At 36.7% G+C, this 13017-nt stretch overlaps 1 protein-coding gene across 1 annotated transcript in view; it reads right to left on the bottom strand.

The window, feature by feature from the left end:
- FRY (furry homolog (Drosophila)) overlaps positions 1-13017 on the bottom strand; it is a gene marked incomplete at its 5' end in the record, with an annotated part of 116254 nt that overhangs the window by 92959 nt on the left and 10278 nt on the right. The window contains 7 exons of the mRNA XM_009708215.1: positions 3243-3375; positions 5059-5230; positions 7123-7209; positions 8155-8263; positions 8758-8861; positions 12443-12471; positions 12987-13002. Coding sequence (XP_009706517.1) covers positions 3243-3375; positions 5059-5230; positions 7123-7209; positions 8155-8263; positions 8758-8861; positions 12443-12471; positions 12987-13002 — 650 coding nt within the window. The remainder of the gene's footprint in view (positions 1-3242; positions 3376-5058; positions 5231-7122; positions 7210-8154; positions 8264-8757; positions 8862-12442; positions 12472-12986; positions 13003-13017) is intronic.

Raw genomic sequence — 13017 nt, 5'->3', positions numbered from 1 at the left:
ACACCAAGAAGCATTGTAAGCTACTTAACACCACACTGAAATTCAGTGACAAAACAGAAAACAAATCTGGTTTTCTTGCAGCCCAGTCCAACGCCCCGCTTACTACGTGACTCTGCCTCTCCACCCAACAGAAGAGGCATTTGGATGCCTTACTTCTGTCTTCAGTCACAGAGAAAGCCTGAGTGCGATACCATCTCACAAGTCTAATACAAGATTTCTAGAGTACCACTGAGCATTCACTGAAATAATGGGTACAGAAAAGGCATAAACTGACATTAGGCTTACTTAATTCCACGATTAAAGGCAGTTTTGTAGTGAATACCATTCTTTTGCTTAACTCCCTATATACTTATCAGCCTGGACATATATTACATTAATAAAATGATGATATCATTTTTAATCTACTTACTTAAATTGTACATGAGGGGAAACTATTTTCATCATGAATTATCTCTGTCTCACTGTATCTGTATCCTAACAGATAGACCTTGAAAGGTTCTGGCAAGAAAGCAACTGACTTGAAAAAGAGTAAAATACAACATCTCATCTGAGAATTTGGTTATAAACACATCCCTTTGAACTAGTGTTGCTAATGCAAATACTAGTTGGATTAATAACTAGTGCAAAATGCTATATTTTTATAGTTGTAAACAATAAAGAGCCATTGGCAATTTTATCTGCAGGTAAACCAAGGAGTCTTCCCCGCTGACTTGAAATGGAAAGTGAACTTGCAGAGTTTCCTTATTATCAGTCCCCAGCGAGGGCAAACTGTGCATTTAAAATGGAAGCATGTAAAACAATAGTCTGAGAGGAAACTCTTCTGAAGGCAAATGAGTAATTGTTTATAAATATAAAATCTGTGGGTGTTCTGTGGCTTATCAGCTGCTCAGAAGGCTAGCCGGAGAAGATCCAAATCTGAGGCTCGAGTTCCCAGCTTGTCTGGGCTACCAGGCACAAGATGCGAAGCGTCCGGCAAGGAGGGGCCTCACTGGGCTCTGCTCGCACCTCTGGCTGACTCAGGATCCACAAGGATGAGTTCTACATGAACACACCAACAGCTGTCCTCACCTGGAAGCTTGTGTTTCCATACCAGCATATCAGATTTTAGTTAGGTATTGTCAGGAAAAATCTTTGAAGTACTTGCAAGAACAGGTCTGCACGTTAGAAAAATGGATGGCCTGTTCTGACTAGACGTTGGAAAGTAATTATAACCAGTATTGAAATTCATATCCCAATGGAGCATGCAAGGGACTCTCCTTAGTCAGGATTTCAGTAAGACTCTCCAGAGTAGCATTTACTACTTCAACAATAAATGCTTAAAGGATCAGTCATTAAATACAGAAGTATGTCTAACGCTGCTAAAGAAAATTCCAGAATCTGTATACTTTAAAATGTTATGACTATTTATTGCCTAGCTACTTCCCTCTGATTCTTATTTTATTTGTTACTAAAAATATCATTATGATACTCAGTTTATACAATAACATTAACTATATGTAAATATGACAAAAGCCATAACTTTAAAATATAGATAAATGTAGTATGGTTTCTGTGTATTAAAGCACATAAGAACTCAAAATAAACACGTAACTCTAGTGAAGCATGAAATTCTGTAAATAAAATTATAAGTAACTCCATAAAACCAATATATTGGCTTTTCCAGTTATCATGCACAATGAAGTTTTTAAAAGGGCCATTTTAAATGCTAATAGTAACAGCTAATGATATTCTTCATGAGTTCACATGATTTTAGATCGACTGATAATTAAGCATCCCAGATTTTTTTTTTCCTTGGAAGAACAAGTAAAAATGTGTTCTAATGTGTTTTTCCTTTCAAATGTATATATTAAGTTACAGCTTATCTGGATATAAAGTACAACACAAAAATACAGTAACTTACATGTCCAGATCTTCTAACCCTAAAATCTTTATCTCTCTGACAAAAGTTACTACCTTAAACGGTGACAGACATTAATAGCTAAGGTTAAGTATACTTAAGTACACACTTCTTATCTAAGTGCTCAAGGTTTTACTAGGCAATTATCTTTTAGGAATAAAATATGAGTTTCAAAACTCACTTTTCCTCTCGCAAAAGTCTGGATACCCAAAATGGTTATGAGAACTGGTTGTCAGTACTGAGCAGTGTACTGGGTAGTACTCCAAGAAAAATATGAAATATTATCAGATAGCAATATTAGCATTTAATATAAATGAAGTAAGACAATGCAAAACACACAAAGAGCTTACAATCTCTTCTACACAGTCACAGCAAGAAACAAAGGCCGAGGAATGACATTAAAACATAAAGACTACATCAGCTGTAAAAGGTAGTTGAATTTGGCCAGTCATTGCAGTCTATCTACCACTCACGGTATTTTTAGCACATTGCCCTTTTTTTTGACAGTATATGAAAAATGCCCTTTCCATTACACATTGAACTTTTTTCCAGGGTTTTTTTCTTTTCTAGCATAACTACCATGTCCACCCCTCTAACACGAAAGATATGCAAGGTCTCTTTACAGTTGGGATCTCTACAATCTGTGCTCTGCATGTGTCAAATGATGTCTCTGTGTCTCTAAAGTCCACCTCACTAGAACTCTCTCCAGGAAACTTCCCTCATTAATAATTTTGGATGAGAGTGTAAAATGCTGCTGTTCAACACCGATTGAGATGTACTGGTTTGATTCTGTTCCAGTGGGGTACTGCTTAAATCCAAGACTCTTATCACAAAACAATTTGGGTTTTTAATTAAGATGTGGTTTTGATTACAGGCATGAATAGTAATGGGAATTTTGAAAGATTATTATTAACAGGGATTTATAGAATTTGTTGTATTCATTTTCAAGTTCAGTGATGCAAATATATCTGAAACAGTGTTCTAAGTGTAGGCTGACAGGTTTTCCATTTTTCCACTTTTTACCATGTAAACATTCATAGGATTCACACGTGATTTTGGCTACATCGAGAGCATCAGTTCAATTCCAAACACTGCAATATGCAAAGAAGTACAATCAGCTTGTCATAAACAGTTTTTCAAAGTACATACTAACTAAGCTAAATGTTCCTGTTTCTTGCTGTTTCTCTGATGACTCATGATGGACAGAAACACAGAAAAAGTTCTGAAATTACATCGTTCCTGTTTCTTGCTGTTTCTCTGATGACTTGTGATGGACAGAAACAGAGAAAAAGTTCTGAAATTACATCACAATATTTTATGGGATTTACTGTTCTTTAGCACTCACGTAATCATGTCTTCAGGTTCCTTGTTAAGCATCTGGATGTTGGTTAGCATCATGCACCGACCCACTTCCTTGTCAAGGTGTCTGAGTATGTTGTCCACAGCTTTTCTTACTTGAGAATAATATAATGACATACCTGCAATAAGCAATAATACGCATTTTTGTATAACTGGGGATATTTATAGATACATTTCTTTTGAAAAAGAAAGCTGCTTACTCATGCTGTGCTGCATGAATTGAGAAAAATGTTTTCCTCATGAGATGGCATATTCCATCAGTAATGATATCCTGAATCAGAGACAGAATATGTTGCCCTCTCCAAAAAGAATGCTATTGTATGTAAAAATAGCCCAGGTGATATACATATACACATATTTTTCCTAGAGAAAAAATTAAAAAATACCTAGTCAAAATATGTCCCTACACAGTCAAATGAAGCCACACAGTTTGCCAAGTTATACAATATATTTTGTGACTTTTCTTGACAGACGTAAAAGCTCTGATCCAGTAGCACAGTTTAAAAACTACAGGCAGAGAAAAAAAGCAATCTGAATGAGCATCCCCCAAAACTTTTCTGATACGGAAATTAATGGCATGACATGTTATGTGAAAAACAATATTAGACATACAGCTTTATAGTAGCTGATGGACATCAAATCCTTCAAAAATAAAACTTGAATTAACTCTTTGTCTATATTCATCAAAGGCTAAAATTTCATTTTTTAAAATGAAATTGTACATAATAACACTGAACAATATATTTTTAATAATCTATTATCTAGTCAATTCTTTTTCTATTTGATAAAGACAATGTAAGCTTAGAATTTCAAAAGGACATCAATTTTCAGATCAGATATGATCAAAAGTAGAACGGCAGAGTAGAAGGCAAAAGAAAATATAGGAATTATGTAGCTTAATCTTACATGTTATACATAGAAACTAGAATATTGTATCATAAAATAGTGAAGAAATTGCTAATAAAATACAAGAATTCAACAGTGCAAACATTTATTATCAAATGCACAAGGAGTAACCAAAATTAACTGAATTAGTGACAGCACTAAATACTACACTGCTATTTCAACAGCAGTGGGTCTTACATTGCTTATTTTCTTGATATTACTACAGTGATCTAGCAAGAGAACAACACAGGTCTTCGTCACTGGTGTAGAAATATGCAGACTGTTTCATTTATATAACTTTGGGGACTTAATGTGCTAAGGCGAGTAGCCAAATCTTCTTCTTTGCCAGCAAAACCAGGTACCTTCAGGGCATGACGCAGAAGCTCTTCTCCTACAGCACAGGATTCTCCCTCTACATTGACTATGAAGGAAGCCCAAGGTAATGGTGCTTTTAACTTAGGCACTTCAGTTCAGCTTTATTTTACATTTAGAAGTTTCTGTCATTTTGGAAGTTTCACTTGGTGTGACAAACTGTAATTAAAATGAGGATATCAAAGGAATCTTTGCTGATTTTCAAAGCTGGTACATTTTCTGAGCACAGGCACTGTCCCTAATAAGATGAATATCCATGTAGAAACACAGCTATTCAGCACATAAAGAAGCTAACTCTTAACTATCTGTACTTAACCCCACCCGGAACACAGGGCCACTATCACTTGTGGAACACGACTGAGGACTTTTCCTGAAATAATAAAAAAAAAGCAGTACTTGTCAAACTAAACCATACATTTCATTAGAATGCACAATAAAGAAATCACTTGAATACTTAACAATAGGAAAATATTCTGCTCAGGTACTGAAGACTTTTTCACATTCATTCTCATCCAAGTTTCTATATTGTCCATTCTCTTACTGACCTATCATTTTAGCTTCCTCCTCCGTAAGAGTTTTGCTCAAATATGTTTTCTTCACTCTGAGAGTGTTTCCAGAGGGAAGGACAGCTCCGGTCACCGGCATTGGAGGTTCACCATCTTTTTGCTGCAAGCTATCAGCAATTACCAAGAAAGCTCTCAGACCAATATTCATTCTCTGTAAAGCACAGAAAATGAATGAGTATCATAATCAAATAGTCACATTCTACTCATATGCTTCAATCACTTTGAAATTTTGCGTATGCCAGCATTTTTTTCTGTATCTTCACTACATTGACTAGTCTGATAGATTTTACAAAAAATGCCCATGAAATAAATTGTAAATTCATATCTGCACTATGAGCAGTGCTCTCCCCTCTCAAAACTTTCTATTTCTAAGTATTTTCATTAGTACGTTACCTTTTTGCCAATGCCCATGAAATAAATTGTAAATTCATATCTGCACTATGAGCAGTGCTCTCCCCTCTCAAAACTTTATTTCTAAGTATTTTCATTAGTACATTATCTTTTTGCCTTCAGCATAAAACACATGGATATGACCTGGTATCTAGTAATGCATCTTAACTGGATCTTCAGCTAAACACAAATGTCCTATGTGTTCTGTTACAAAAAAAGATCAGTAACTGTCTCAAAAGGCCCCCGGCTTGACCATACTGAGTGAAACGTCTGGAAGTGTGCTCAGCACCGAAACTGCAATGTGAAAACATTAGGAAGATGAGCCTAAGTGACCTGAATGCCTTCTGGGAATTCACTAGAGGAGAACTTGCAGGTTTTGCATTGCAACGATTAAAAGACCAGAATGTTCTCAATTTCCCAGGAATGTGTTCCAAAAGCTCAGAGGCTGTCCTACTGACAGTCTCCCAGAGGTGCACTTACATAGATTCTGGGTCTTTTGTTTAGAATGCTAAAGTCCACATACATCAAAAAGTAGCCTTATTATTTCATTGTTTTCAGACTTACATTGTGGTTGAGAAACAGTAAAATTTCAGATGTTGATTCATCGAGAAGCTAAGGACTACGTCCATTCCCTATAAGCTCGGCTTCGTGCAATGCTAATTTTGCATCGATCCTTGGCAGGACCTTCCTCAGTCAATACCGCAGGTGACTGACCCAGAACGGGGTGGGGACTCCCTGCTCAAGAATTCTGTTTCATTTTTATTTACTCTGCTGAAGAAAGATGACAGCTGTGCTCAAAGTAAAGCTTGCCTTGCACTTCTGCTGCTTTTGAAAGCAAAAAGTTTAATCTACTTTTCCAAATTTTTTTTTAATCAAATACAATTTTTGTAAGGTAACTCATTCTGTTTCAACATATTAGTGAACAGATGTGACTGTTTAATACTGCAAGATCAATACGGACATATTTTATGAGATGATCACAAATGTTTTTTATTTTTTAATGTGTTTGTTCTTTTTAAACGAAAATGTTTTCAAAATTATAAGCAAATAATACATTATTTCCAAGAGAATTTTTCACTATTTAAATTTTACAACTTATTTTGATTTTCTTTAAAATTTTTCAAATTTCTGATTGTTTTCTCTAGGGAAAGCACTAGGAAGCTGACTCATGACACTAACGCTAGTGGAGCTTTACTGGTCAGAGTGGTAAAACTTTATCAGTTTTTTTCTTTTTTTGTCATTTTCAATTCTTCTTGCATCATGCATCTTTTCCAGTAAAACTGCTTTGAAAAACATTGACATTGTTACAGAAAATTTATTTTTTATATTAAAATAGTTTAAGGCATTGCATGTAACAACAGCAGAGTGACAAGGAGATACTGTGATCAGTAGTTCCATTTCTATTTTTCGTTTCATTTTGTACATTTGCACTACTTCACATTTGATAATCTTCACTGAGGAAACATGAGATAGCAGTGAACAATGTGACATTTCACAGATCAAAGTCCACAGATGTATTTTACCAATAAATCAAGTTCAAGATTTGGCCTGAAAATTGGACAAAGGTGAAAGCATTCTTAGAATGTAACCAGAAAGTGAATGTAGCACAAGACAATATACACTAACTCAAAGAAATGCAGATGCACATCATACCTCAGGGTTGAGACTGAAAGCTTTTGCTGGTTTCCCGACACAAAGGAAGTCAAAGATAATTTCTTTCATTGCAAAATCTAAACGTTCCTAAAATAGTAAAAATATTGCAAATCATGAAGCTGCTCACTTCTGCTACTTGTTTTCTTTCAGGAAACAGAATATTGAAAAGCAGTTTAACCAGCATTTATTTAAATGCACAGAAAACCAGTTTTTTTTCAGAAGTATGCAGAACATATTATCAGATCTAAGGTTTCAATACTGCTGTATGTTGACAAATTCAAAAACTGACAGCATTTAAATAGAAAATGATCCATTTTGAAAATAAAGCTTTTAATTATTTCATTTAAACTGTGGTAATTATGGTACTAAGATAGTATTTTACACAGAAAGAGCTTGTTCACAGATGGCACAGTTCAGGGAAGATTTTAAGCATCTGTTTAATTCATTCCTATTCAGAGACTTTAAGTATGTGCTTAAGCGCTTTGCTCAATGGGAATGTTTTCTGAATTTAAGTAATAAAAGAGATGAAAATTCCAGCACTGAAGGTTAGTTTATTTTAGCAATTCCCATTTGAACTGTTGAAAACTAAATGCGACAACTACATGCTGAACTTGGTTTTCCTCTGTCTGACTTACTGCTTTAAAAGCAGTGCAACTCATTGTCCTATATAGTAGGAATGATTCAGTATTAGGACAAAATTTGGCTTATTATTCTGAACTTTATTGACAGTCAGAGCCTGTCAACAAATGCATTTTCTGACTTGCTGGCAATTCCAAAAACTGACAAAAAATACATTTGAATTGAAGTGAAAACACTTTCATCTGTTTTCACGGTAATGACATTAATCAAAACCTGTTGTTCAAAAAAAGTCTGCCCCAGCTCAATCTATAATTTTATCATTGCCTAGATGAAAGATACTGACAATGGGCTTGCAAAAGATTCAGACAGTATAAGTTTATTTATTTGTTAATTTGTTATTGGGAAAACAAGTTATTCATTAATTGGAAAGACATATGCGTGGTTCCCCCATACCTGTGCAATAAACTGTATTATCTTCACAAAGATGTTTAGAGGCATATCTCTTGGCACAACACCACGGGACCCTTTTGGGAAAAGTGTTGTGACAATAGTAATAAGTCGACTGTAAAAGAAAGAAAAAAAGCATTAGACATTTCCAGATGTTTCAGACCTTTACTTATCACGAAATGTAAGGGGGAAATCCTGCTCTGTTTAGAAAGATTAGAATTTATTTCCTTTGAAATGAAAATGCAATGGGGTATCTTGTTCCAATCTTTTGCTACAAATTCAGTGTAATTATTTTATTTTGTTTCTACACTATAAGTAACAATAAATCAGTTGATGACATGCCACTACAAAAAGTATTTCTAACTTTAACTAGGCAAAGAGTGATTTCTAGTTCTTCCAAAACCAGAAACAGTTTATACAGTAGTTTTAATAGGTGGGAGAACAAGTGACGGTGCCACAAAAGGGAATATTTTCTTGTGTACAGTTGAGTTTTCTATTTCACAACAGGAACAGGTTCAATTCAAAGGAATTCAGGAGAACTACAAAACCTCTTCACTGGCAACATCCACTCTGCAAGGCCTGATTATCATTACAAATACAGCACCTTACCTTTGGGTAGCTGTGTTGCTTTCACATTTAATTCTGATCATGTAAACCCACAGTAGTCTGTACAGAGATTCCAGTGCAACTCGAGCCATTTTTGGGTCCTTATTCTAGAGAAATACATAATGTAAGAATAAGCTTCAGGCACAAATTAGAAAGGAAGTTTTGCGCTTAATCGATGTCAAGGTTCAGAGTTTTCATTACGACACTGCAAAAAGGTACAGCCTCACAGCTGCCCAGTACCCCATTCCTGTAGCTGCAGGACGCTTATGCATCTGACCTATCCCTCCTGGTATTAAGTTGTCAAAAAACCCAAGTATCAAGTTAGTTCAATTAGATACATATTACAATTTAAAACCTCTATTCGAAAGCCACCTCAATTTGACTCTGAAAAGAAAACCTCATTTTCAGTTGATTCTGTTAATTTGAAAGCTGTTGCTCTGTAGTGGAGATTTGGTATGAAGAAGACAGCAGATAAATGTACTGTACATATTCAAAAATGAAAGGGCAAAAATCTGTGGATGCTTAGGCTGGCCTAATTAACATGGCATCTGGGATCAGCTGAACTGAATTGGATTGTCTGTCTGGATTGCTGTTTATTTTTGGAAAGTTTTGAAGTAGTACAAGATTGTCTTTGGGTCTCTTTGGTCATACGTGGTTTTTCTGTTTCTGTGGTGGTTTTAAGGGCTTTCTGAGTAGGGTGCAAGTCTATACAGTCCAATCACGTGGTCTCCTGCATGGTGGGCCATCCACTGGGTTAGACTTTGAAGGAGTCCAGTACACTTTGACCCGAGATAAGATTTGCCTGGCCCACACTTCAAATCTCCACGGCAAAGAGCTGAATTTTTGTCTGCAGACAAATGTTGAGTCACAGATCAAAGACTGCAGCTTGATCAAAAAAAGTGCAACCAATGCCATCAATAATTCTTGAATGTGTATTGGTCGAGGTCCTGCAAAATGGAAGGAAGACAACCCACCAATGATACGGGATATGGCTCCAACTTCCAACGTGTTGGAAGTTCCAACTTCCATCTGTCACGTCACAAGCTTAGGAATAGGAACACTGTCCTTGGGTTGCAATTTCCGCTGAACTCCTTGACAACATATTTTATACAATAAAGTTTTATATGGAACAGAAAATTGAAAATTGAAAATCTTTTTTGTTTATTATAGCGGCATACAATGGTTGTAGCACATGATTAGTATAAGTAGTAAAAGGAATGCCAAAGTTTACGTGGCCTATTAAACCTTGCAGGATTTTAAAATCATAACAATTGTTAAAATCGATTTGTTTAATAACCTGTTTACTTTCGATCCATTTTTCATCAGGTTTCATCGTGTCAGTCCTTGTAAATTTCAGTCCTAAGAATTTGATTTCTTCGACAGGTGATGGAGTACGTTTATCAAAAGTTATTCTTATCCCACAGCTTTCAAGAAAACAGCAGACACTGTGGCTAACTGAGTTAAGGTAACAAGAGCTTGTGTGGCAGAGGAGGAAGTCATGCTTGTAAGTAAAAGTCCAAATATTCCAGCGACGACATAGTTCAGCTGCAAGGGCAGCTGAGAAGAGATGGAGGAGAAAAGGGCTGAGACTGGTATCACTGGAGCTTTCTGAAAATCGTAGACCAGTTTTCCGTCAGAAACAGCAGCTGTACAGCAGAACCAGGATTAAGAAGAACATGATAAAAAGCCTGAGAAACATCCAGGGAAATCATGGGCATGTCCACGGGTAAGTTCTGTGCAAGCGCATGATGGCTGGGTGCCGAGTACTTTGGAAAGCACGTAGCGTGTCTCCCTTTGGAAAACTGAGAGAAGTTCACCACCAATTGAGCCTCTTTAGTATTTCGAGGAATTTTGTCAGCAAGAAAAACCCAGCCAGTAATCCCATTGGGATGAGGAGTATTTGGCCTACTATATCTGACATCTTCTTCATTTTCCCAAGAGGACGTATTAGCACTGCATGTGATTCCTTTACTACTGCAGGCAGTGCCCAACACACTGTTGGTGCCTAAGAATTTGTTGAAGTTGATGTGGACCTTTTGAACACAGGAGCAGCTGGCCACAGAACTCTGCCAGGACCTGCTCTGTTTCTTGATTGATAAGTGCTGCTGGCTTTTATCCGTTGTTGTTGCTCTTCTAGAAATTTATTTTTGAATGCTTCTGCCTCTTCTTCTGTGATTGCTGGAGGAGCAACTGGCTTGCCAGGAGTGAGGTCCATTTTCTTTAATTCCTCCATTTCTGTTTTCCAATAATATGGCGTTAAGTCTGGCCCATTCAGGCCGAAGGGATACCGTGTTGGTACTCATGGATTCATTCCTGATACTGGCATTGTTTGACCCATTCTTTGTAAAGTTCTGCACCCTTGTCTCAAATTGTACTGGAGCTTTCTCCTTGTCCCATGGGGTTTGGAGACAAGGAACTGTTGCTCCCACTGAAAAATTTTGCCTCTAAATGAAACACAGTGCTTTGACTCTCTCTTATACAGAATTCCTACCTTGAATAGTTTTTTGTAAATAAAGTTTAGTTAACGATATATGTTCCATTTCAAAACCAGGACACTTATTAACTTTTACACTGCTTTCAACAGGACAGTATGAAATGCCCTTTGGCCAGAATTTGGCCAGGGTCAAATATTTCCATGTCCTGGCAGGAGTTTCCTCCATTAATTCAAGAGAAAAGTTTGTTTCTGTAAGATCAGAGATTTGCCAGTTTATATTAAAATCGGAAATAAGATTAGAATATAAACGTTTTCGCTTTCCCAGTGTATACTTGACCTTAATGGTTTTGGGAAGGAGATTGGGAGGCTCTTGAGAAACCTGATCCATTACGTGGTTCATGGGAGCCCAAACAACACCGTAGAATCCCATATACTGTCCTGGTGTGCTCAACTCTCCTTCTAACAGAAGGATTTCTCCTTCTTGTTGATCTAGCTCTTCTTTTAGCTGCGTGAGTTTGGTTTGGGCTTTGAGGTGCCACTCTGACTGGTGAAGTGACTGCTTCAATGGTTGGAGCAACTGTTCCTCTGTACTGAGAAGCTGTGGCCAACCATCTTCTTAATTTAGCCACTTATTCAGCTACCTTCCCTTCTCTGCAAACTAAAGACTGAATGTGCCACTACATTAATCTACGAGCCCAATGAATAGAAGTATACATCAATGAATTATAGGTGGCAAGGTGAATTCCAATTTGATTTTCAATTGGTAAGGTAGGAGCAACTTTAGTTGTATTTTCTTTAATTGTTTCAAATAATGGGTCAGGATCTCCCTAATTTTTGGAAAAATCTATATTCCCACCTCAGAGATCTTACAGCTGTAGCCACCTTTTCTAAAGCTTGCATAACCTCATAAAACCCCATAAAATTAGTTGCAATAGCAATACGTTTATTTTCTGAGTCTCTTTGCAAATAGGGTTCTAATACACCTTCAGCAAAAGTAAGTGATTCAGGTACAGGTGGAAAGAAATCTTCGGATAGACTATGAACATTTTAAAGAGCTATTCTACCAGTAGGATCCATATGAAGAGAGTCAATACAAGTTGTTTCATTAAGACAGAGACAAAGCACAGCAAGAAAGCAACAGCAATAAAGGATGTAATATATACCTTGTCAACAAGCTTGGGAATTCAACTTTTGGAGAACAGAGATTCCCTCCACAGTTTGCCTCTGAGCTGAGAAAGTGGTTGCGTGTTCTACCTGTGCTGTTTGTAGAAGCCTCCTAACCACTGGTTCATCAAGCAGCAGTTCGGAAGCCCTTCATTTGAGCCAACCACTTCACTGTGCTTCTTATATTGGCCTTTCAGGTAGTCACAGGACCGTCCTTTCATATGGATTCATTTTAAGTGTGGAATGGGACATGAGTTATTGCGCAAGTAAAAGAAACATGGAGAAGTAGTACCGATAACTAGCATATGTGTATTGAACAGTATGTGCTGGGCAGGTGCCACAGAAGGTTGCAGTGGACAGTTAGTCTTAAACTTTGAAGACCTAACAAATGGTAAAGGAATAAGAATGGATACGTGGAGGAAACAACTTAAAATACTTTAGATTTTTTTAAAGCAACTTAACAGAGTGAAACAGGCAATGGAATTGGCATCCTGCAACGAGTTCCATTCTGATACAGTAATAACAAGTGCTTTGCTGGAGAATGCCCTTGTGAAAAAAACATAAGTTAATATTGGGCCAGTTTTGGTATGTCACTCAAGTTAATAACTTTCATCAACAATCTTGCCTGTTTCACAGCTGTTTGACTCAGCCTTGGTTTGAGTTAG

The sequence above is a fragment of the Cariama cristata genome, unplaced genomic scaffold (genome assembly GCF_000690535.1).
Source record: "Cariama cristata isolate BGI_N322 unplaced genomic scaffold, ASM69053v1 scaffold329, whole genome shotgun sequence".
Lineage (NCBI taxonomy): Eukaryota > Metazoa > Chordata > Aves > Cariamiformes > Cariamidae > Cariama > Cariama cristata.
Note: the sequence above shows the minus strand (reverse complement) of the source record. Positions and strands in the feature narration are given on the sequence as shown.